The 25,467-nt window shown below is 43.7% G+C and overlaps 1 protein-coding gene and 1 pseudogene across 1 annotated transcript; one reads left to right on the top strand and one right to left on the bottom strand.

The window, feature by feature from the left end:
• The first annotated feature begins 536 nt into the window (after window positions 1–536).
• On the top strand, window positions 537–5,266 carry LOC123486346 (annotated as a pseudogene).
• Window positions 5,267–16,122: 10,856 nt separating this feature from the next.
• Window positions 16,123–22,554, bottom strand: LOC121540659 (tripartite motif-containing protein 16-like). Its single transcript, XM_041849670.2, has 7 exons — window positions 21,907–22,554; window positions 21,338–21,432; window positions 21,230–21,232; window positions 17,391–17,622; window positions 17,143–17,302; window positions 16,958–17,017; window positions 16,123–16,721 (listed from the first exon to the last, which is right to left on the bottom strand). Exons 1-7 carry the CDS (start codon window positions 22,501–22,503, stop codon window positions 16,174–16,176), a joined length of 1,695 nt encoding a protein of 564 aa, XP_041705604.2. The 5' UTR covers window positions 22,504–22,554; the 3' UTR covers window positions 16,123–16,173.
• Window positions 22,555–25,467: the final 2,913 nt, after the last annotated feature.

The raw sequence follows: 25,467 nt of genomic DNA, 5'->3' as shown, positions 1-25,467 counted from the left end.
CAATATATCTGCAATGTTAAAGCTGGTCCTATAGCTGTAGGGTGGCTTTGACCAGCTGGTGCTTCTTCAAAGCAGGAGATTCATAGTGAGGTTGGAGGTGTGTCTCACAGTAAGAGGCCAGACACACCAGACAGGACATGAGGGCTTTCTGCTTTCTGGTCCCAGTGCAGACATCACACGCCACATCTCCAGGTCCAGCATAGCACAGAGCAGGAGGGGGAGCAGCCTGGAGTCCTGTCTTCTTCAGTTTCTCCACCACTTCAGCCAACACAGTGCTCCTGTTCAGAACAGGCCTTGGGGTAAAGGTCTGTCTGCACTGTGGACAGCTGTAGACACCTTTCAGATCATCCTGATCCCAGCTTTCTTTAATACAGCCCATACAGTAGCTGTGTCCACAGGCAGTAGTCACCGGATCCTTCAGCAGATCCAGACAGATGGAGCAACAGAACAGTTCCTGATTCTCTGCCATTTTGGTGCTCTCTCCCGTAGCTTAAGCAATGGCAGTGTCAAAGATTACTTTCTGTTCAGTGTCAAAGATGACTTTCTGTTTCATGGAACTCTACACCAGAGGACAGGAAGTGGCTTCCTACTTGACAGTGTACTCTGTATGTAGAGGGGGTGTGGTTTATTTGATGAGGAAGCGTGACAGAGTGTTGGGTAGTAGCCAGAGATGGTTAGTATTTATGTTACATGTATTTGAAATACGTATTTTAATTACTTCTGAATATTTTGTCATTAGAATTACACTGGGCTGAACTACACTCCAATGCATTTTGTATTTTTTATTTTCCAAATAAATACTAAATACTTTTCTACACCATTTATCATAGCGGTTCACCTGTTGTGGCCCCCCTTTCACCCTGCAATGGTATCAGAAGTCTGATAGCACTATGGTGTGATAAGAACGTCTGTTAAATTAACTAAATATAAATATATATGTAAAAATGTTGATAAATACTTTGTTGAGGGAAAATGTACTTGATATGATTGTAATATTTTGTTGTCTCACCTAGCTGTCTTAAGATGAAGGCACTAATTGAAAGTCACCCTGGATAAGTGCGTCTGCTAAATGACTAAAATGTAAATGTCGATGTAAAAATGAATAATTGCAAAGCATGCTGAGTATTATTCTAAAGAGCTCCACCCCTAAACAAGGCCAATAATAATACCCAGTGTGCTTTACAGTTAATTTGGTAGGTTCATTTTCACATATACATTTACATTTTAATCATTTAGCTTATCCAGAGTGACTTGCTCAACTAAGGTAGATAGCAAAATACAGTATCACTGTCATAGCAAGAAAAAAGGTTTTGTCACTGTTTCTGAGAATGTTGTTGGTGTTCGGATCGGTTACTTGCAAATGTGTTTTTGTATTTAAAATGAATACATTACATTGAATGAAATACATTACAAAATACAAGTATTTAGTAGTTTATTTTGATACATTGATCTTGATGGTATGTTGTATCTGTATTTTGTAATTGTATGTAGTAATTTCTACACATCCGTGGTAGTAGAATACTCTGTCTGCTGGGTTTTTTAGGACCAGGACACTGGAGGCAAAGGACCAGTTTAAACAGGAAAATGTCCTGGAGTTTTATTAAAAATAAATGTTTCACAAATCACTTTGAAAAGGCATTGAAAAGGCAAAATAAAATACCTATCTCTCCTCAGAGCATAATTACTGGGCAATCACTTACAAACTCAAGAGATCAGGGTGTTGTTTCAGTTCTCGGAACAGGGTTCTGAGAACTGACACATCTCAGTTTTCAACCCTAATGCTGAGCTGTTGTGACTTCTATCTCAACAACAGGATGCTGCCCCTCACCCAGAAGCTGTTTTGGCACTCCGCCTAGAACAGTTGGTTTAGACAGAGGATCAACAACAGGATGCTGCCCCTCACCCAGAAGCTCTTTTGGCACTCCGCCTAGAACAGTTGGTTTAGACAGAGGACCAGAAAGAGGAACTTGTGCGACACACTGTTCTAATGAAGTTTTACTGGCAGAATGTTTTCTTCATTATATCTTCTTCACACAATAACTTACGTTTAGTACCTTTAAGACTAACTGTATGTCATCTTCCTTAATTACCTTGTACCTAAGTCAATTTCTGTCACCACAAATGTTATCCACAAGTTCCTCTGACTGGGGAAGTAAATATAGGGCTTCATTGACAACATCCTGAAGTATCCCTTTAAGTCAAAACTATAACTGAAATGTCTTTGGCCACCATACCAATCAAAACTACATCAAAAGAGTTCATCAAGAGGTCCATAGTCTTTGAGATAGTGGCTGGGTTGGAGACCCCACCAGCCGCATGGTGGCTCACCAAACGGGCATAGAGAGTTGACTGCAGCAAGGTGTACTGCTTAACTAGGATGTGGCCCTAATTGGAGAGTGGCTTTAGGGTGGAGTACGCTTCCAACAGCAGGCATTCCCTTCAACATGTTACAGAAGATAATGTGGAGACAGAGATGGGCAGTATCTCTGTTAATACGTATTTGAAATACATATTTCAATGACTTTTGACTATTTTGTCATTTTGTATTGCGCTGGCCTGAACCACAATCCTATGTATTTGGAACAAGATACTTTTGAGACCTGTAATTTGTAAAAACATTTTGTTGTTGTAAAATACAACATATTTTTCTATCCCATTCTTTATAGGGGTTGGACATTTTGTGGCCCCACTTTCATCCTGCATTGGTATCAGAAGTCTGATGGCACTATGGTTTGATAAAGTGACTAGTAAATGACTAAAATGTGTACTCTGTATGTAGAGGGGGTGTGGTTTCTCTGATAAGGAAGTGTACACAGATTTTTTTGGTAGTCGGCAGAGATAGTTTGTATTTATGTTACATGCATTTGAAATACATATATTAATTCCTTCTGAGTATGTAGTCATTTGGATTATGCTGGGATGAACTACACTCCAATGTATTTTGAAAATACTAAATACTTTTCTATACCATTTTTTAAATAGCGGTTCACATCTTGTGGCCCCGCTTTCACCCTGCATTGGTATCAGAAGTCTGATAGCACTATGGTGTGATAAGAGCGTCTGCTAAATGAACTAAATATACATGTAAAAAAGAACACTTGAAAAGCATGCTGGGTATTAAAATAATGAGCTCTGCACCCAAAAGAAGGCCAATAATAATACCCAGTGTGCTTTGCAATTGTTCATTTTTACATTGTCATTTTAGTCATTTAGCAGAGACTCATATCCAGAGAGACTTACCATCAGTACATTCAACTAAGGTAGATGAACAATCTCATATCACAGTCATAGAAAGTTAAATGCTGTTTTCTTCCGTCACTGAGAATGTTGTTGTAGTGAAGGTGTATACTAGCAAATGTATTTACCTGTATGTATTTGTATTTTATGTACATACAACTACAAAAGTATTTTGTATTTAAGTTTGATACATTAGTCTTTAGAGTATCTGGTATTTTTAACAAGATCCATTTTTGATGTACAGTATATTTTGCCCATCTCTGTGTTGATATATCGTCTCTCAGTGACTAACTGATTTGGTTATGGCTACCTAGATTCATGTGGAGATCACAACACCCTTCTCCCCCGACAGAGTCATCAGTAAGCACACACACGGCAGACACACACACAGACACACACAGACACACACACGGACAGACAGACAGACAAACAGACAAACAGACACACACACAGACAGAGACACACACACGCACAGACACACACAGACACAGACACATACATGACACACACACACACACAGACACACACACACACAGACACACACACAAATACCATCCTCATCAATGAGCCAGTCAATGTTAATGTCTCTCTCTCTCTCTCTCTCCCTCTCTCTCTCTCTCTCTGTTTCTCTCCCTGTCCCCTCCCTCCTCTCCTCTCTCAGTGCTGGGACATGCGTGTGCGGCCCAGTCTGTCCTGGTAGCGGGCCTGTCTGAGGTCCACAGGAAGGGCTATCCTCTGACGGAGCAGGCCCTGTCAGGGAAGGTGCTCCAGGTGTCCGCCATGGCCTGCTTCCAGCTGGCTCCCCCAGTACATCCTACTGGGGCTGGCTGAGGCCCTCGTCACCCCTGCCTGTGAGTGACAGAGAGCCAGCACGTATTTCTGACACACCTATTGCTGCTACACTGTTCGTACACAGAGACAAACTGGGTTGGAGATTTACAATGTCAATGGACACCATATGTAGTTGAGATGAAGTTAGAATGTGGAGTTTTGGAACCAACTGCCAACACGGAGGATAGTATTCTGAACTCTGGAAGCTAGGGTTAGGATGCCCCCTACTGGTGTATTAGAGACAGACAAGAGACGTTTGAACCAAATGAATGCTTCTTTCTCTTCCCAGCCTTCCTCTCTTCTCTGTTCCAGGCTCTGTGATCTCCTTCCACCTGACACCCAGTCATATCAGAGGCATCTCCCTGCACTTCCTCCCCCTGTCCTACGGAGGGGGCTGTTTCCTGGGAGCCCTCATCATCCAGCTGGTCTACCTACTCTCTGGAGGTAAAGGCTTCACTAACAGATGCATCATCGTAACCATAGAAACTGAAGAGGAACATACATTCATGTTGGAATGGTTGATGGGGTTCTGTCTGCATTATGGTGATTCAGTCCTATGGCCACTGATAGCACTGTTCTCCTGTCCAACTACAGGTACCTTCTACCCAAACACACTGCATGAAGGGAATCTGGAGCATTTCTTCTTCTTCTTAGCCATGTTGATGACCATAAACACTCTGGTGTTCTGGTGGATATCTTCCAGGTCCAGGATGACAACCTCTCATGTATCAATATAGTCACTGTAGATGAGGCAAAGGACATGAGGATTTTCAGTGATACACATTTGAGAATTTCCTTGAACCCCTTGAGGTGACCTGAACAAAGTATTAATATAGTCTGTGCAGATGAGACAGGTGACAGTACTGAGACAGGTGACAGTATTGAGACAGGTGACAGTATTGAGACAGGTGACAGTATTGAGACAGGTGACAGTATTTGAGACAGGTGACAGTATTGAGACAGGTGACAGTATTGAGACAGGTGACAGTATTGAGGCAGGTGACAGTATTGAGACAGATCCACCCTAGCAGTCTCTCCTCCCCTGTGTCCCAGGAACCTAGACCTGAGTGTGGTGCAGAGTAGAGGAGTAGGAAGCAGCCTTCTGGCAGAGAAACTCCTGCAGTACAAGACCTGCCTGTGATTCCACGACACCATGGAACGCTCCTCCACAACAGTCTCCATGGAAACAGTGTTGTGACCTCTACACTACCTTAGTCCCCTGTAGCGCTGGACAAATGCATGTGGACACCTAATCATCGAACATCTCATTCCAAAATCATGGGCATTAATATGGAGTTTGTCCCCCCTTTGCTGCTATAACAGCCTCCACTCGTCTAGGAAGGCTTTCCACTAGATGTTGGAACATTGCTGCGGGGACTTGCTTCCATTCAGCCACAAGAGCATTAGTGAGGTCGGCCACTGATGTTGGGCGATTAGGCCTGGCTCGCAGTTGGCGTTCTTATTCATCACAAAGGTGTTCGATGGGGTTGAGGTCAGGGCTCTGTGCAGGCCAGTCAAGTTCTTCCACACCGATCTCGGCAAACCATTTCTCTATGGACCTCGCTTTGTGCATGGGGGCATTGTCATGTTGAAACAAATAAGGCCTTCCCCAAACTGTTGCCACAAAGTTGGAAGCACAGAATCGTCTAGAATGTCATTGTATGCTGTAGCGTTAAGATTTCCCTTCACTGGAACTAAGGAGTCTAGCCCAAACCATGAAAAACAGCCCCAGACCATTATTCCTCCTCCACAAAACGTAATAGTTAGCACTATGCATTGGGGCAAGTAGGTTTTCCTTGTATCCGCCAAATCCAGATTCGTCAGTCGGCCTGCCAGATGGTGAAGTGTGATTCATCACACGTTTCCACTGCTCCAGAGACCAATAGCGGCGAGCTTTACACTACCAGCCGAAGCTTGGCATTGCGCATGGTGATCTTAGGCTTGTGTGCGGCTGCTTGTCCACGGATCCCATTTCATGAAGCTCCTGACGAACAGTTCTTGTGCTGACGTTGCTTCCAGAGGGAGTTTGGAACTCAGTAGTGAGTGTTGCAACCGAGGACAGACGATGTTTAAGTGCTACGCGCTTCAGCACTCAGTGGTCCCGTTGTGTGAGCTTGTGTGGCCTACCACTTTGCGGCTGAGCCGTTGTTGCTCCTAGACGTTTCCACTTCAGAATAACAGCACTTGCAGTTGACCAGGGGGCAGCTCTAGCAGGGCAGACATTTGACAAACTGACTTGTTAGAAAGGTGGCATCCTATGACGGTGCCACGTTGAAAGTCATTGAGCATTTTAGTAAGGCCATTCTACTGCCAATGTTTGTCTCATGGCCCTGTACTCTTTTTAATTTTTACCAGTGACCTTCCACTGGCATTACACAAAGCATGTGTGTCCATGTATGCTGATGATTCAACCATATACACATCAGAAACCACAGCTAATGAAGTCACTGAAACCCTTAACAAAGAGTTGCAGTCTGTTTTGGAATGGGTGGCCAGTAATAAACTGGCCCTGAAAATCTCTAAAACTAAGAGCATTGTATTTGGTACAAATTATTCCCTAAATTCTAGACCTCAGCTGAATCTGATAATGAATTGTGTGGCTGTTAAACAGGTTGAGGAGACTAAATTACTTGGCGTTACCTTAGATTGTAAACTGTCATGGTCAAAACATATAGATTCAATGGTTGTAAAGATTGGGACAGGTCTGTCCGTAATAAAGAGATGCTCTGCTTTTTTGACACCACACTCCACAAAGCAAAGTCCTGCAGGCTCTAGTTTTGTCTTATCTTGATTATTGTCCAGTCATATGGTCAAGTGCTGCAAAGAAAGACCTAGTTAAGCTGCAGCTGGCGCAGAACAGAGCAGCACGTCTTGCTCTTCATTGTAATCAGAGAGCTGATATTAATAGTATCCATCCCAGTCTCTCTTGGCTAAGAGTTGAGTAAAGACTGACTATGTCACCTTGTTTTTATAAGAAACATTAATGTGTTGGAAATTCAGTGACACACACACTTCACTGACACACACACTTATCCCACCAGACATGCCACCAGGGGTCTTTTCACAGTCCCCAGGTCCATGACAAATTCAAGGAAACGTGCAGTATTACAGGATACAGAGCCACCCATGATAGCATGGAACTCCCTTCCATCTTATATAGTGCAAGTGAACAGCAAACTGTGGTCCTCTGTAGCTCAGCTGGTAGAGCATGGCGCTTGTAACGCCAGGGTAGTGGGTTCGATCCCCGGGACCACCCATACGTAAAAATGTATGCATACATGACTGTAAGTCGCTTTGGATAAAAGCGTCTGCTAAATGGCATATTATATTATATAAAAAACAAATAAAGCAACACCTCACGGCACAACGCCTCTCCCCCATGTGACCTACTTGTTGTGTGTATGTACTGACATGTATGTGGAACTGATAGATGCACACACACACACTACATGTTAATGTATGTAAATTGTAAAGTATTTTGTCTGTAATGTATTTTGTGTTATATGTCGGACCCCAGTAAGACTAGCTGTCCCCCTTGGCGTGGGCTAATGGGGATCCTATTAAATCAAATCAAGTCTATGGGGATTGGACGGCTGTGTGCTCGATTTTATACACCTGTCAGCAACGGGTGTGGCTGAAATAGCCAAATCCACTAATTTGAAGGGGTGTCCACATACTTTTGTATATATATATATTGAATGTACTGTGTATTCATTTAATTGACAGTCAGTTTTAGACAGTCAGTTTAGATCAGCGGTATTCAACAGTCAGTTTTAGACAGTCAGTTTAGATCAGCGGTATTCAACAGTCAGTTTTAAACAGTCAGTTTAGATCAGCGGTATTCAACAGTCAGTTTTAAACAGTCAGTTTAGATCAGCGGTATTCAACAGTCAGTTTTAAACAGTCAGTTTAGATCAGCGGTATTCAACAGTCAGTTTTAGACAGTCAGTTTAGATCAGCGGTATTCAACAGTCAGTTTTAAACAGTCAGTTTAGATCAGCGGTATTTAACAGTCAGTTTTAGACAGTCAGTTTAGATCAGCGGTATTCATCAGAATAAATACATTTACTCAATAATGATCTTTCTCCAAAACGTTTGTATATTGTCCCATACAATAATCTGTACTCTTCATTTTTTGTTTCCCCTGTGACCCCACTAGGAGTCGCGACCCCGACTTTGAATACCACTGGTTTAGACGGTCATAGACTTCAATCTTTGTGTTCCTTCCTGCTCCAATATAATGTGTGGGTGTATTATGTGTCGTCTATTGGTCTAAATGGATGTGATGTGGGAGTGTTTTATGTATCATCTATTTGTCTAAATATATATTGGTACTTAGATTACTGGAAATAGCTGATTCATTGTGTCAATCAATTCAATAACAGAGGAATTCCAATGTCATGATTTTTACTTTTATTTTGAAAGACCACATTGATTCAGTAAGTGATTCAGAATACAGAATTGTTTGTATTCATACATGTACATGGGTGATTTAACTATTCTCATCTGATCATAAATGGATCAACAATGATCCCAGTTTCTGATTTGACTGGTTTGCCAGTACTACAGTTTACATCAAGAGAAAAAGACATTTCCAGAGGATTGCAACAGCCAAGAGGTGATCAGGTAGACAGTAAAAGTCTGAAGCCTGAGTGTCAGTCTGTATGTGCCATCATGCCATCTGTTAAGCAAGACCACTAACAGATCTGGGACCAGGCTTTTCTTTTTATTTTTACAATAACTTTAAAAAAGGGGAATTGAACCAGATCATAGGCCTACTGGAAGACTGTTAATAACCCAGAAGCTCTCCATCAATATGTCTGAAATGGTTGAAATCATCTGTACCTACTGGTAATTATTGAGATATGATTTTGTACCAATCCCAAACCCAGGATAAAGGGGCTGAGTGAATGTGGTCTGGACTCTGTGGAGGAGGGTCATTGTGTCAGAGACGCTGTAGAAGGACAGAGTTCCTGCCCTGTGGTCCAGGTACACTCCTACTCTGGAGGACCAGGGGACAGATATTTCTGTTTTATTAGCATTGTGCCAAACCCTACAATGGGGGGGATAGCACTCCAAAGTCCAGGACTGACTGTTACCTAGAAATGTAGACTCTGGGACCTTTCCTTTCCTGATGATCCCTCTATATGACACTGCTATTTCAACCCATCCACCGCTCCACTCTACCTCCCAGTAGCAGACTCCAGACAGGCCCTCTCTACACAGCAGCTGTCTCCAGTAGTCAGGATAGGGCTGAGCTTTATCAGTGGCTGTCACCTTCCTGTTTCCCTCAGACAGGCTGAGTTCTGGATGAGCTGTATTCAGATCCAATGTCAGCTGGAGGACGTCTGACTGATGAACAACAAAACCCAATAAGTAAAAGAAAGAACATGTATGTTGTCTTTGAGAGGGTGTTTGAATATCACTTACAGAGGGACAACTCTTCTTTGGTCTTCAGCTAAGGAGACATTTCGAATTCTGTCACTATTAAAAAATGCAACTTCATATCACATGTATCAAGGCAGTTGAGTTACCTGGAGGAAATGGATGTGATCCTCTGTGTGTGAGAGCTGCTCCAGCTCAGTGCTTCTCTTCCTCAGCTCAGCTATCTCCTGCTCCAGTTGCTCCAGGAGTCCTTTAACCCGTCTCACTGCAGTCTTCTCCTGGCCTCTAATCAACCTTTTCACCTCAGTGAGTATTCTCTCAATGGACCCGATCAGTTCAGTAAAGATTGTCTCATACTTACTAACTTCTGCCTGTACAGAGCACTGATAACTCACAGAGAGAGAGGAGGGGGTCAATTTCCACTGTTCCTGGATTCCAGACAACCTGTTCCCCAGTGTTGTCTTGGTACTATTTTCACAAGTGTGTGGTAAAATTTCACAACTCTTAGAACAAAACTCATCACAAATCGTCAAAAAGGCTGTTACTTTTTTCTTCAAAACTTGAAGCACATTTTCAATTGACTAAGTACAAAACACAAAACCACACAGTAACATTTTCACCAAACCTAAATCAGTGTTTCATCTAGAAATACCTTTCATATAAAGTAAATGCCTTTCACAATGCAATGCTCACAATACTTTTCATATGATTCTCTTCTCATTTGTTTAAATACATTTGACCATCACTTAATCTAACTGCGCTTAATGGTTAATCACTTAACCAGGGGTAACTGTATATGCCATGTACGCATGTTTGTGCATTTGGTTTATAAAAGGGATGTCTAAGCCAGAGAGAGACAGCCGTTTCATGGAACTGCTCGGCTTTCGTTATTAGATAATACAAGTCTAATTCTTGGATTCACAGGCTCCAGTTTCTTGTGAGATATGTTTGAGTTGACTACTTCATGAGTCATATATATTTCTACAACAGCAGACGGCAAGGAACTGTTGTGTCTAATGAAGTCTGGGCCATCGTTGTTGACCATGTGGTAAACAGAGGCCTTACCATGGCAGAGGATGCCAGATTAGTTCACCCCAATCTGAAAAGATCAACTGTCAATAAGATCATAAGAACATTTTCTCCAAGAAAACCGGTAAGTCTGCTGGATATGCACTATGCTTTACCATTACATTTACAATAAATGACATGTTGTAATGCATGTAAATTCACATAACTTGTTCCAGTATTCTTCCAGTATGATCTACTGACAGTATACTCTTGTTCTACCCTCAGAATTGACAGAAGACCCCATGGTGGTGGTGGTGTGCTGACCGACCAGCAGGAGTGGGCAGTGGTGGAAATGGTGAGGGCCAGGAATGACATACGTCTGTCTGAAATAAAGCAGGCCATTGAGGAGAATGATGACACCTTTGCCAATGTGGCATCCATCAGCCTACCAACAATCACCCGCCTTTTGAAGAGGCACCAGGTATCTATGAAACACATTGACCTGGAGCCTTCTGAGAGAAACAACTGTGGGCCGAGTATGTTCAGGTACAGCACTATATACTGTATTACTGTTGCTATTAATGCACATGCTACTTCACAATATCATAATGGAACTATACTGTAAAAATAACTAACCAAAATATATTTTTAGAGGGTGATGGTGCTTGATGCTGCTGTGAACCATCACTAATATATCTTTGTTGATGAAGCGGGGTTCAACCTGGGCCAAAACTTGGTGCCGTGGGCGGAAACTCATCTGCCAACGGGCGTCCGTCCAAGTGCCTGGACAACGCGGGGGAAACATTTCCAAGTGCAGCAGCTATCTCTGAAGATGGTGTGGTAGGACGTAGACCATTACTTGGATCCTACCACGCTGCACACCTCATTGTGTTTCTCAATGAAATTGAGCAGGCCTGTCAAGGTGAAGGGGTCACCTATGTCATTGTGTGGGACAATGTCAGGTTCCACCATTCAGAGGTGGTCCAGGCATGGTTTCAGGTCCCTCCCTGATTCGTGACCCTATACCAGCCCCGGTACTCTCCTTCCTCAACCTTATTAAATTATTTTTTTCATCATGGAGGTGGAAGGTGTACGATCGCCATCCCCATGAGCGTGCCACCCTCCTTCTGGCCATGGAAGAGGCATGTGATGACATCAATGCAGACCAATGTCAAGCTTTGATTCAACATGCCGAAAGGTTTCTCCAGCGGTGCCTGAACAATGAGGACATTTACTGATGTGGATGACAATTGATGGCCAAATGCTCTAGACAGGCTTGATGCTAATTAATGCGTGCTAAACATTATTTTATTTTCATTCATGTAATGTTTCATTTAAATGTCTCACATCTAAATTACAGACAGTACTGTATGTCGCAATTACATCAGAAAAATAAAAAAAAAATCCCCATGAATTATTGTAGAGGATGTCATCATTGATCACACCTTTGATTACACATTGGATAGATATCATGGAAATGATAGATTGTCAATGTTGTTGGGTAATGTAAGTGTATTGCCTAATGTAAACTGTAATCTACAGTACTGTAGCATATTAATTTCAGCACTTCTAAGGGTTATTTGAAACAATTATCTTGCAGTGATTGCTATTGGATTAACTGGTAGTTAAGGATATATTTTCAATTGATTAGTTTTAAGTTGTTTTGGTGATTAAACCAATGCTCTCATTACATTTATATTTTGAATCAATGGTTGTGTGGTGAGAGATGTTTCCAATCCAAATGAATGGACAATGACAGGTTTTGAATGAAAGACTGGCTGCTTAACAAGCGTGACCAGCTTGGAGTTTTATACTAAGAGTTGTGAAAATGTACCACCTGCTTGTGAAAATAGTACCAAAGTGATTAAAACAAAACCGTAATAGGATTTTTTTTGGGGGGGGGGGTGAATTGTTAATTGATTTTCAATAAGGAACACTGGAGGGAAAACACAACAGAAGAAAAAGGGGGGACGCAACCACTACAGGGAGGGAAAAAAGTATTTGACCCCCTCTCAAATCAGAAGGATTTCTGGCTCCCAGGTGTCTTTTATACAGGTAACGAGCTGAGATTAGGAGCACACTCTTAAAGGGAGTGCTCCTAATCTCAGCTTGTTACCTGTGTAAAAGACACCTGTCCACAGAAGCAAACAATCAATCAGATTCCAAACTCTCCACCATGGCCAAGACCAAAGAGCTCTCCAAGGATGTCAGGGACAAGATTGTAGACCTACACAAGGCTGGAATGGGCTACAAGACCATTGACAAGCAGCTTGGTGAGAAGGGGACAACAGTTGGTGCGAATATTCGCAAACGGCAGAAACACAAAAGAACTGTCAATCTCCCTCGGCCTAGGGCTCCATGCAAGATCTCACCTCGTGGAGTTGCAATGATCATGAGAACGGTGAGGAATCAGCCCAGAACTACACGGGAGGATCTTGTCAATGATCTCAAGGCAGCTGGGACCATAGTCACCAAGAAAACTATTGGTAACACACTACGCCGTGAAGGATTGAAATCCTGCAGCGCCTGCAAGGTCCCCCTGCTCAAGAAAGCACATATACAGGGCCGTCTGAAGTTTGCCAATGAACATCTGAATGATTCAGAGGAGAACTGGGTGAAAGTGTTGTGCTCCAAAATGGAGCTCTTTGGCATCAACTCAACTCAGCGTGTTTGGAGGAGGAGGAATGCTGCCTATGACCCCAAGAACACCATCCCCACCGTCAAACATGGAGGTGGAAACATTATGCTTTGGGGGTGTTTTTCTGCTAAGGGGACAGGACAACTTCACCGCATCAAAGGGACGATGGACGGGGCCATGTAACGTCAAATCTTGGGTGAGAACCTCCTTCCCTCAGCCAGGGCATTGAAAATGGGTCATGGATGGGTATTCCAGCATGACAATGACCCAAAACACACGGCCAAGGCAACAAAGGAGTGGCTCAAGAAGAACCACATTAAGGTCCTGGAGTGGCCTAGCCAGTCTCCAGACCTTAATCCCATAGAAAATCTGTGGAGGGAGCTGAAGGTTCGAGTTGCCAAACGTCAGCCTCGAAACCTTAATGACTTGGAGAAGATCTGCAAAGAGGAGCGGGAAAAAATCCCTCCTGAGATGTGTGCAAACCTGGTGGCCAACTACAAGAAACGTCTGACCTCTGATTGCCAACAAGGGTTTTGCCACCAAGTACTAAGTCATGTTTTGCAGAGGGGTCAAATACTTATTTCCCTCATTAAAATGCAAATCAATTTATAACAATTTATAATTTTTTGGTTGTTATTCTGTCTCTCACTGTTCAAATAAACCTACCATTAAAATTATAGACTGATCATTTCTTTGTCAGTTTGCAAACGTACAAAATCAGCAGGGGATCAAATACTTTTTTCCCTCACTGTAACATTACAGTATAATATTTTAACGAGGCAACCACTAACAATACAGTATGATATTCTAACGAGGCAACAACTAACATTACAGTATGATATTCTAATGAGGCAACCACTAACATTACAGTATGATATTCTAATGAGGCAACCACTAACATTACAGTATAATATTCTAACGAGGCAACCACTAACATTACAGTATGATATTCTAATGAGGCAACCACTAACATTACAGTATGATATTCTAATGAGGCAACCACTAACTTTACAGTATAATATTCTAATGAGGCAACCACTAACATTACAGTATGATATTCTAATGAGGCAACCACTAACATTGCAGTATGATATTCTAATGAGGCAACAACTAACATTACAGTATGATATTCTAATGAGGCAACCACTAACATTACAGTATGATATTCTAATGAGGCAACCACTAACATTACAGTATAATATTCTAACGAGGCAACAACTAACATTACAGTATGATATTCTAATGAGGCAACCACTAACATTACAGTATGATATTCTAATGAGGCAACCACTAACATTACAGTATAATATTCTAACGAGGCAACCACTAACATTACAGTATGATATTCTAATGAGGCAACCACTAACTTTACAGTATAATATTCTAATGAGGCAACCACTAACATTACAGTATGATATTCTAATGAGGCAACCACTAACATTCCAGTATGATATTGTAATATTCTAATGCCAGTGAGCAAATCTCCAATCTCCACCCTATTCCCTATGTAGTGCACTACTTTAGATCTGGTCAGAAGTAGCCTAGTGCACTACGTAGGGAACAGGGTGTCATTTGGGCCAGAGTCAGTAACTCCCCTGGGTATGAATTGTCTCTCTATCTTATCTGTCTTCTATATTATGTTCTCCTCTCCTCCTCTCTTCTCTCCTCTATTCACTCTATTCTATCATCCACACCACATGCCAGCTTCAACACAATCCATTTACAAGTTAAAGACACACCTTGGAATAAATAGCAAAGGAAAACTACTACTAGATGGATTTTTTATTTCCCATCACCATGAATCATATTTAATAACTGAACAGTAGCAGACCTAACTTCATCTGTTCCTGACTCTAGATAGTGGATTAAAAAGACCATCAATCTCCAATGATATTAAAGTACAATTCTGAACATTACTGATATACTGAGTGACAAGTCAAGATATCTGCTGGGTTTTTATTGTTGGGTTAATAGCACCACCTGCTGGACAGGTTTAATGTTGCTTGACTGAGCAGTACGGGAGAATAAAAGATGCCAAATTTAGGGTCGGTTTCCCGGACATCTCCATTGAACATGCTTTTTAGTCTAGGACTAGGCTTAATCTGTGTCCGGGAAACCGGCCCATATAGTTCAATTAGCAAGTAAGTAACACTACCTGTTCCATGATACTGAGGAAAATGACATTGAGACAGAGAACCAATTGAGAAAACATATCATTTAATTAAACTCTGAAGATTAAATCAGTCAGACAAAAATAATTGTACAGAAAAACAGAGTATTATATCTGGGGACCATCACCACCAGCATGACTAGTATCTATGTGGACCCTACTACAGTTTAACCAGCTCAGCTATAGACTACACCAGCATGACTAGTATCTATGTGGACCCTACTACAGTTTAACCAGCTCAGCTATAGACTACACCAGCATGACTAGTATCTATGTGGACCCTACTACAGTTTAACCAGCTCAGCTATAGACTACACCAGCATGACTAGTATCTATGTGGACCCTACTACAGTTTAACCAGCTCAGCTATAGACTACACCAGCATGACTAGTATCTATGTGGACCCTACTACAGTTTAACCAGCTCAGCTATAGACTACACCAGCATGACTAGTATCTATGTGGACTCTACTACAGTTTAACCAGCTCAGCTATAGACTACACCAGCATGACTAGTATCTATGTGGACCCTACTACAGTTTAACCAGCTCAGCTATAGACTACACCAGCATGACTAGTATCTATGTGGACCCTACTACAGTTTAACCAGCTCAGCTATAGACTACACCAGCATGACTAGTATCTATGTGGACCCTACTACAGTTTAACCAGCTCAGCTATAGACTACACCAGCATGACTAGTATCTATGTGGACCCTACTACAGTTTAACCAGCTCAGCTATAGACTACACCAGCATGACTAGTATCTATGTGGACCCTACTACAGTTTAACCAGCTCAGCTATAGACTACACCAGCATGACTAGTATCTATGTGGACCCTACTACAGTTTAACCAGCTCAGCTATAGACTACACCAGCATGACTAGTATCTATGTGGACCCTACTACAGTTTAACCAGCTCAGCAGTCCCAGAGACCCAAAACCCATTAGCAACAGAGAGAAAACGATCTAAACGAAACCCAGGATAGAGGGGCTGAGTGAATGTGGTCTGGACTCTGTGGAGGAGGGTCATTGTGTCAGAGACGCTGTAGAAGGACAGAGTACCTGCCTTGTGATCCAGGTACACTCCTACTCTGGAGGACTGAGGGCCTGATACTGGAGTCCCAACATTATTGTGTCTGAACCAATAACTACCTCTACGACACTGTAAACTCCAGGACTTGTCATTGTCTCCAAATGCACCATCTGTCCCTGTTCTGCTGATGTCTTTATATGAGACTGATGTATTAACACACCACCCACTCCACTCCACCTCCCAGTAACAGCGTCCAGACAGACCCTCTCTACACAGAACCTGACAATAGTTGGTGAATCTGTCTGGATGATCAGGATATGGTTGTTCTTGGTCTGTATCGGTCAACTTTCTGTTCCCTTCAGACAGAGAGAGGAGTGTGTGTGCTGTGTTTGGGTCCAGTGTGAGCTGACAGGAATCTGGGAGAAGAGCAGAGCAGAGACCAATGAGGGGAGTTAGAACAATAAGTGAAGTCAGATACTGTATATACCCTGTCTTTGATTAGAGCACAGCAGAGATCAAATCAGAGAAATATGAGGAGTCAGATAGATACCCAGTCTTTGATTAGATCTACTATTGCTATATATTTCTAGAGGGATTGTTAGGAGTGTCAGTAAAAAGAGACTGTTAGTTACTTCAGAATAAAGAGACTCACATTGTAAGAACTGTTCTCTGGTCTTGGCCTCGGGAGGCAGTACAATATCCACTATATTCACTACAGACACACAAACACATTCACAGAGAGAGGGAATGTTATCATCATACCATATTCCACATGTATATGACTAGTAGGGAACTTTCAATGGTCTAAAGTTGATGTTCTTATTATTTTCAACACACCTTTAGTGGAGATCTTGGTCCATTCTCCTTTAAGGACGTCTTCTAGTGTCTCTTTCAGTTCAGACACAGTCTTACTCACATCTCCAAAGTACTGAAGAGGACGGACAACGATGCTGGGTAAGTCTGAAGATACACTGGTACCGGAGAGAGACTGATAACTCTGGAGAGAGAGAGAGAGGGAGAGAGAGCAGAACCAAATGATTGAGAGTTTTAATTTCATATCACATGTATCAAGGCAGTTTAGTTACCTGGAGGAAATGGATGTGATCCTCTGTGTGTGAGAGCTGCTCCAGCTCAGTGCTTCTCTTCCTCAGCTCAGCTATCTCCTGCTCCAGTTGCTCCAGGAGTCCTTCAGCTTGACTCACTTGAGCCTTCTCTTGGGCTCTGATCAGCTCCTTCACCTCAGAGCGCCTTCTCTCAATGGAGCGGATCAGCTCAGTAAAGATCTTATCACTGTCCTCCACTGCTGCCTGTGCAGAGCTCTGTTAAGAGAGAGAGAGAGAGAGACTTGTCTTACTTTAATGAGCCATCCTCATTACACTAACACCCCCACCCCTAAAAGCACATTGCGTGACACCACAACCTCCGCACAATCACATTATCCAGTACCCAACACCACAGTACAATACACCATCCAGCACCACATTCCAACCGTCCATCCAACCCCTCCTCTCCAGCCGAACAGACAGCCCCCCTGAGCCCCCATACCTCCTGAAACATCTCCACACTGTTGATCATTTTGTACAACTCAAACTCAACCCTAAGGCGTCAACAGTAATGGCATTACCCTGGCAACACAGAAAAAACATGATGAACAGTGTCATTGCAGAAAACGGACACCCCTCCCCAACTCCCAGGTCAACCCGAGCCAACCAGCTATTGGTGTCCAGGGCTCCATGTAATACCCTCCACTGGACGACCCCTGACCTTTCCAGCACTGGGAGCTTATAGAGCCCCTCCACCTATACCCTGCCATGCTCTCAGCCCCCACAACCCCCTGCCACTGATGCCCCTTCACTCCCACTAAGCTCCTGATGTGTCTAACCTTGACACTGAGGGAGTACAGCACCTTACCCCCCACCTCCTCAAACTCCCCCAGGCTCAGAGTGTTAAAAGTCAGTAAGTCCTCCAGACTCTCCTGCCAGTCCCCAGTCTCTGCTGTCACTTGCAGTGGTGGAAACGGTGGTGGCCCCTCCTCAGGCTGCTCCAGCCCTCAGTACTGCAGCATAGAAATCAGAGACCCCTGCTGTATTGAGTCTCTCCAGCCCCCTCCTCACTGGGTCAGGCAGAGCCTCCTGGACCTCCCCCATGACTCTCTCCAGCAGCCTAAGAGACGTTTGTCCCGCCTGCTGTGCCGACTCTTCGGCAGCCGCAGGTCTGCTAGTCTCCTGATGCCTGCTGCCATTAAAGGTCCCTGCAGGATGGCTGAATGAGTGGACCTCAACAGGATCAGTGGGTTGTGGAAGATGGGCTCCTCCCATATCCATGGCCCAGGCACCCCCCTCTCCTGTTGACCTCAACAGGACCAGAAAATGTTTACTAACTTGTGCTGCAGGTCCACAAGCAGAAGTTACCCACCCATCAGGCTCCCTCCTCTCCCCCACAACAGAAGTTACCCACCCATCAGGCTCCCTCATCTCCCCCACAACAGAAGTTACTCCCCCTTCTGCTGTCCCCACCTCTCCCAAAAGCCTTGGAAGCTTGAGCAAAAAGTGACATCTTGGAAGAGCTTTACATGGAATTTCCAATAGGACACCTGCCTGGGCCCTGGTGAAACAGAGAACTGAGCCCTGTACTAGGTGCAGACATATTTTGGAAAGCAAAGACAAGGTCATTGATTTTGGCCCTAACCACTAACAACCTACCCTTACACACCTCTTTTGCTACCCCTGCACTAAGATTTGTGCCATGGCTCAGCACCTGCGCCCCCTTCCACCAGACCCCCAATACACTTCATTAATCACATCACTGTGTGTCTCTTGCTAAAAAAATCACGTTTAAATGTTTTGGTTTGACATATTCCCCCAGTCTCTGCCGCCATTCATGTTAAGGAAGTCTAACTGTGAAATCTCCATAAGAGGTGGGAGGGAAATCACCACAATCAGAATCCAGTAGAGAAGCCCATAAAGCCGCCATGCCAGAAAAAACCATCCATTTAAGCAGATTCTGAAGACATGCCCTTAAGAACCCATGACCCATTTTCTCAGCCTATACCGCTTCCTGGGTGAGAGGACACTAAACCCCTCATTCTTCATCACGTGTTGTACTGACCTTACAAACCTTCCAGGATCAATCAAATAAGACTCCAGCAGAACCTTATTTTTCCCCTTTAGTCTCCATCAGGAACCTAGAAAGTTCTCTCAGCGTATATACTGGGCCCTCAGCCTGACTGGCTGTCAGCTCTGGATCCAATGAGCCGTCTGAAAACGAGACGCCTTGTCCTCCGCTCCCGCAGACTCACCTCCCCCCTCTTCCTCCTCCTCCATTGGCACGGTACCGTCCTCCTCCTCCCCAGTCTCTGCCCCCCTGCACTTCCCCCCTGATCAGTGCCTCTTCCCCAATGACAGGCAATATTTCCTGGGATGAGCCCACCAAGCCTTCGCCCACCGGAATCTCTGTTACTACAGAAACCTGCCTCAGCTCATGTAGCCCAGCTGCAACCCTCCCCACCACCGCTTTCTCCACGGCCTGCACACCACCACTTGGCCCTGCTCTACTCTCCTCCCTCCTGGTACCCCCTCCATATATTATGCTAACTTTACTGAAGCATATATCACTCGTTGGCCTATCCCTCTGTGCTGGCACAGATCTACTACTCACAGGGATCCTCTCAGGATCTCTCACCCTTGACCCATCCTCCTCTACTTCCTTCACTGTCTCAGCATACGACACCTTCTGCACTACTCTGACTCTAGGCACCTCAACCTGCCTCTCTCGCACCAGACACTTCAGATCTCCAGCAACATGGGCATCCCAACAGTTGACACACACAACTTTATCCACCGAAAATACACAATCCTCTATCCCATGCCCCCCTGCACACTTCCCACATCTTGGAATCTCCCTCCTACAAACTGCTGACCATAAACGTTGCACCTGAAACAAAGCAGTGGATTCGCCACAAAAGCTCTAACAGGATAACTGATATATCCTAACATGACTTTGTTGGGTAAAGACTAAAAACTCAAAATGACTGACAGTGACTCCTCTGTTTCACCACGCTCACCACCGGGTCTGTGTTGCACCAAACGGCAGGAATCACAAACACCAGCAGTCTTCAACCTTAATTGCTCCACTTCTACACTCAACGCTACCCCAGAAATCACTCCTTTCAATGGTGCCCTGTTCCTAAGAGCAAAGCAAGAAACAGATCTTGACCCAAGTTGCGTGACACGGAGCGCCCACTCCCTCTGGTCAGAAGAAACACAAACAAATATCACAAGTCCACTACAGGTTACCTTCACTGATTCAACTGCACCCAACTCCTTTCCCACCCACCCTGAAACCACAAATGGATCTGCCAAAAGGTATGGATCCACTTTCTCCAACAATGTAACTCCTACTGCACCAGATTCTTCTTTATCATGTCCATTGATGCCAGGCTCTGGTTCTGAGCTCTTCACCACACCTTCTACCTCACTTAACTCTCCCTCATTCATTTCCATCTCACCTCCAGAACTCAGTCTGGCGAATGGCTCACTCTGTTTGCACTTGAGTTATAACATTTGAAATGTCTCTATTACTTTGAAACTTTTGTGAGTGTAATGTTTACTTTTAATATCTGATTGTTTATTATCTATTTCACTTGCTTTCGCAATGTAAACATATATGTTTCCCATGCCAATAAAGCCCTTTGAATTAAATTGAGAGAGAGCTCCATTTTAATGTATAGGGGACTTGAGTCTTTCATGGTTACTCAAGGTTATGTGATGAGGTAACCCCTCTTGCGACATCAAAATCAGTGTCAGCCTAATGGGGAATGACCTCTTGGTGAAACAGTCAAGATGTTGGTTTCTCTCCTCAGTAGACCCGGGTTCATATCCCGCCGGTTACATTAAGCAGTCTATTCTCTGAAAGGGGTCCAGACAGCCTGTTCCCAACAGTGGAGCCAGTGGGATTGGATAGGGGCCTCTCTCTCTCTCTGACTGGAGGAGAGAAGTGAAATGGTGTGTCTCCTCTGGTCAACAATACTCACCTGAGAGACTCCACAGCCTGTTGGAGCTCCTTCAGGTCCTTCTCTCTCTCCTGGAATCTCTGCTGGACTTTCTGCTGACTCATCCCCAGCTGCCTCTGTGGAGAATCACTCTTCAATGAGCTATCAAGCTTTATTTGTCCAGTAGATCAATAGTATAGTAATGGGACATAGGGCCCATAGAAGTTAGGGATTAATATGTTGAGGAAGTGTCTGTGTGAAATTATATTATTATATTGCACAAAACAGGGGAGCTGATTGGTTGTTTGATAACGAATGATAATGGTGTTTGATAACGAATGATAATGGTGTTTGATAACGAATTATAATGATGTTTGATAATGGTGTTTGACTTTAGAAAATGGTGATACATTTGGAGAATCTGGGTTAACATATCTATATAATCAAGGTTTGTGTTCATATTTGTTCTGCCGTGGATCGATGGATAATTTGGATGGATTTGGATGGCCGTGGATAATTTGAATGATCTCATATTCAAACAGCCTTAGTTCCTACTGTATCTTTAATTCTTTGTTTATCAGACAGTCACCAACAAGTTGTTCTGGTCTTACCTGTTTCTCAGTCCTCTCTGCTGCAGCTGACACTGTATCATGGCCTTTATGTTCATCCATCACACACTGATAACAGATACACTGCTGATCGGTACGGCAGTAAACCTCCAGCAGTTTGTCATGATCAGAGCAGATCTTCTCCTGTAGTTGTGCGGTGGCTTTGACCAGCTTGTGCTTCTTGAAACCAGGAAATTCATAGTGAGGTTGGAGGTGAGTCTCACAGTAAGAGGCCAGACACACCAGACAGGACATTAGGGCTTTCTGCTTTCTGGTCCCAGTGCAGAAATCACACGCCACATCTCCAGGTCCAGCATAGCACAGAGCAGGAGGGGGAGCAGCCTGGAGTCCTGTCTCCTTCAGTTTCTCCACCACCTCAGCCAATATGTTACTTTTCGTCAGATTAGGCCTTGGAGTGAAGGTCTGTCTGCACTGAGGACAGCTATAGACCCCTTTCAGAACATCCTGATCCCAGCAGCCCTCAATACAGCTCCTACAGTAACTGTGTCCACAGGCAGTAGTGACCGGCTCCTTCAGTAGATCCAGACAGACAGAACAACAGAACTGGTCCTGGTCCAGCAGAACTCCCTGCTGAGACATTTGGACAGTTGTTCACTCTCACACAGACAGACGACACAGAGACTCAGATCAGTTTCGTTTCCTCAGAAGAGAGTTTGTGGAGGGGAGGGACTTCCTGGTTCTGCCAGAGGGGTGGGGTTAAAAGGAGGGAGGGAGGGGTTAGAGGAATGGAGGAAGAGAGAGAGGAACTGCATGCAACAGCAAGAGGGAGACAAATAGTTTTGTTCCTAGGTTAGAGTCCTTAACATGGAACAAATTGAATAATGAATCTTAAAATGTGAGTTGTTAGAATATATTAAGGATAACAGTTTCTATGAAGTACATAGGTGTAATTATTTTAATGACCTTTATAATGCCTTATAATACACTTACTTGTTTAAATTAAGCAATAAGGCCTGAGGAGGTGTGGTATATGGCCAATATACAATACCACAGCTAAGGGCTGTTCTTAGGCACAACGCAACGCGGATTGAGAATTATGGAACACTTTCAAAAATCAAATCACATTTTATTGGTCGCATAAATATATTTAGCAGATGTTATTGTGGGTGGAGGGTGTTCCTGGCTCCAACAGTGCAGTAATAACTTACAATACACAACAATACACACTAATCTAAAAAGTAAAGGAATGGAATTAAGAAATATGAAAAGATTAGGACGAGCAATGTTAGAGTCCGGAGTGTGTGTGTGTTTATATATATATATTGATCAGTGTGTTTTTCTGTAACATCTTGGTATCACAATTCTTGAACCCTTAAATAGAATTCCATCAAGTCCAGATAGCTCATCCCTGTATTGACCATAACGGTATGGTATAGCTTGTACAGACTACCTGCATGTTATGGCTTGAATCACCTTTTGCAAACACTCATCTTCTGCAGTAGCACGTGAAATAACTGTCCACATTTCATCTGAGACTGGGCAACTCTTTCTGATAAGGTTTACATGTATGGTCTCGTCCTGCTCATATATATCTGGTTTGGTTCTGAGCTGTCAAAAGCTCTGGACAATGTGTCTGCCACTAACAATTCTTTCCCTGGCCTGTACTCGAGTTGCAAGTCATATTTCTGAAGTTTTAGAAACAGTCCCTGTTCTCTTGGTGGTGTGTGTGTTAGACCCTTCTTTACAATAGTAACTTAAGGTTGATGATCTGTTTCAGCCCACACTGTTTTACCACAGATAAACACACTGCATTTCTCACATGCATATGACAGTGCCAATGCCTCTTTCTCAATCTGAGCATAGTTCCACTCAGAAGTTGTCAGAGCCCTGGAGGCATATGCAACTGGGCGCCATCTAGTGCCATACTGCTGTAACAACACTGCACCTTAACCTGCTTTAGAGGCATCTGCTGAGATTGAGGTTTTGAGCTTTTTATCATAGAACCAAAGTACTGGAGCATGCATGATCAATGCCTTGAGCTCCTCAAAACTCTTTCTGGTGATTACTGTTCCAACACCAATCTGTAGTTTTACACAGTAGACTTCTCATCTGACTAGTGTGAGTTGAAATTTCCAAGATGGCGTAGCAGTGCGGTCGCTTTTATTTTATATATTTATTATTGTCCCTGTGTAAATATCCCGTTTCTTGTTTTTTTTTGTCTATTTTGTATATATTTCTCAATTTTTACTTTTCATTCTTTAACTAAATATACTTTCCTGCAACCCGCCTCACCCAACGTGGAAAGGATTCTACTATTTCTTTATAACTTTCATCAAGAACCGTAAGCTGAAAATATAGTGTAGCTGCAACTGAATGGCTACCTGTTATTAGTCACCGTTAGCGTCTTCCCCATTGTCCGTGGCCTACACTATCCACCAGCCAGCTCTAGCTCTAGCCTGGACAATTCGTCGGCCAGTCTGCACAGCGTGCTATCGACCCAGCGTGCTATCGACCCAGAACTTATTGGACTTTCTGCCGGAATCACTGGACCCTAGCGCCGGATCATCGCAACCAGCTAGCTAGCTGCAACCTGTTGTTGGCTGATTACCATTGCCCTATAGCAAGCACCAGTTAGCCTTGAGCTAGCCTCAGGCCCATCTCCCGGCTATCTACCTCTCTGTCAACCGGACGGGACCTCCTAGTGTTGACATTGAGCCCCGCCGGTCCAACACGACTGGTCTGCCGACGAAATATTCTGATGTGGTTTCAACAGGCTTCCCGTTGTGACGACCACGAAGATCCATCTGCCAGCCCCGGCCCGCTAGCACACGCAAACTACAACTGTGCTCCCTGCTAGCTGTGCTGAAGCACCAATTTGAACTGCTCTCGGACTCACATATTGCTGTTCACTGGACCTTATGATCACTCAGCTGCACAGCTGATGCCTGCTGGACTGTTCCTTTACACGGTACCCTGTCCAGTTTATTCTGTTTATTCTGTTTAGCCTTAGCCCAAACGTTATCGCATTTTCCAGTTGTTGTCTTAGCTCTCTCTAATAACACCTGTGACTGCTTTATGCCTCTCTCCCATGTCAATTATGCCTTGCCTATTGCTGTTTGGGTTAGTTCTTATTATACAATTTCACTGTAGAACCCCTAGTCCCTCTCAAACTGCCTCAAATAGTTCCTTTGTTCCACCCCCCATACACGCCGAGACCGGCTCAATCGGCTCAATCGGTGCCTCCAGTGACGCTATCTCTTTCATTGTTACCCAACGCTTAGGGTTACCTGAACTGTACTCATATCCTTCCATATCCTTTTCTGTACATAATGCCCTGAATCTTTCCTACAACGCCCGGAGAACTGCCCCCTTTATTCTATGTACCCAACGCACTAGAAGACCATTTCTTAAAGCCTTTAGTCGTATCCTTATTCTAGTCCTCCTCTGTTCCTCTGGTGATGTAGAGGCTAACCCAGGCCCTGCAGCCCCCAGTATCACTCCTACTCCCCAGGAGCTATCATTTGTTGACTTCTGTAACCGTAAAAGTCTTGGTTATCTGCACGTAAATATCAGAAGCCTCCTTCCTAAGTTTGAGTTATTCAC

The sequence above is a fragment of the Coregonus clupeaformis genome, unplaced genomic scaffold (genome assembly GCF_020615455.1).
Source record: "Coregonus clupeaformis isolate EN_2021a unplaced genomic scaffold, ASM2061545v1 scaf1161, whole genome shotgun sequence".
NCBI lineage: Eukaryota > Metazoa > Chordata > Actinopteri > Salmoniformes > Salmonidae > Coregonus > Coregonus clupeaformis.
This window is presented reverse-complemented; position numbering and strand designations above follow the sequence as displayed.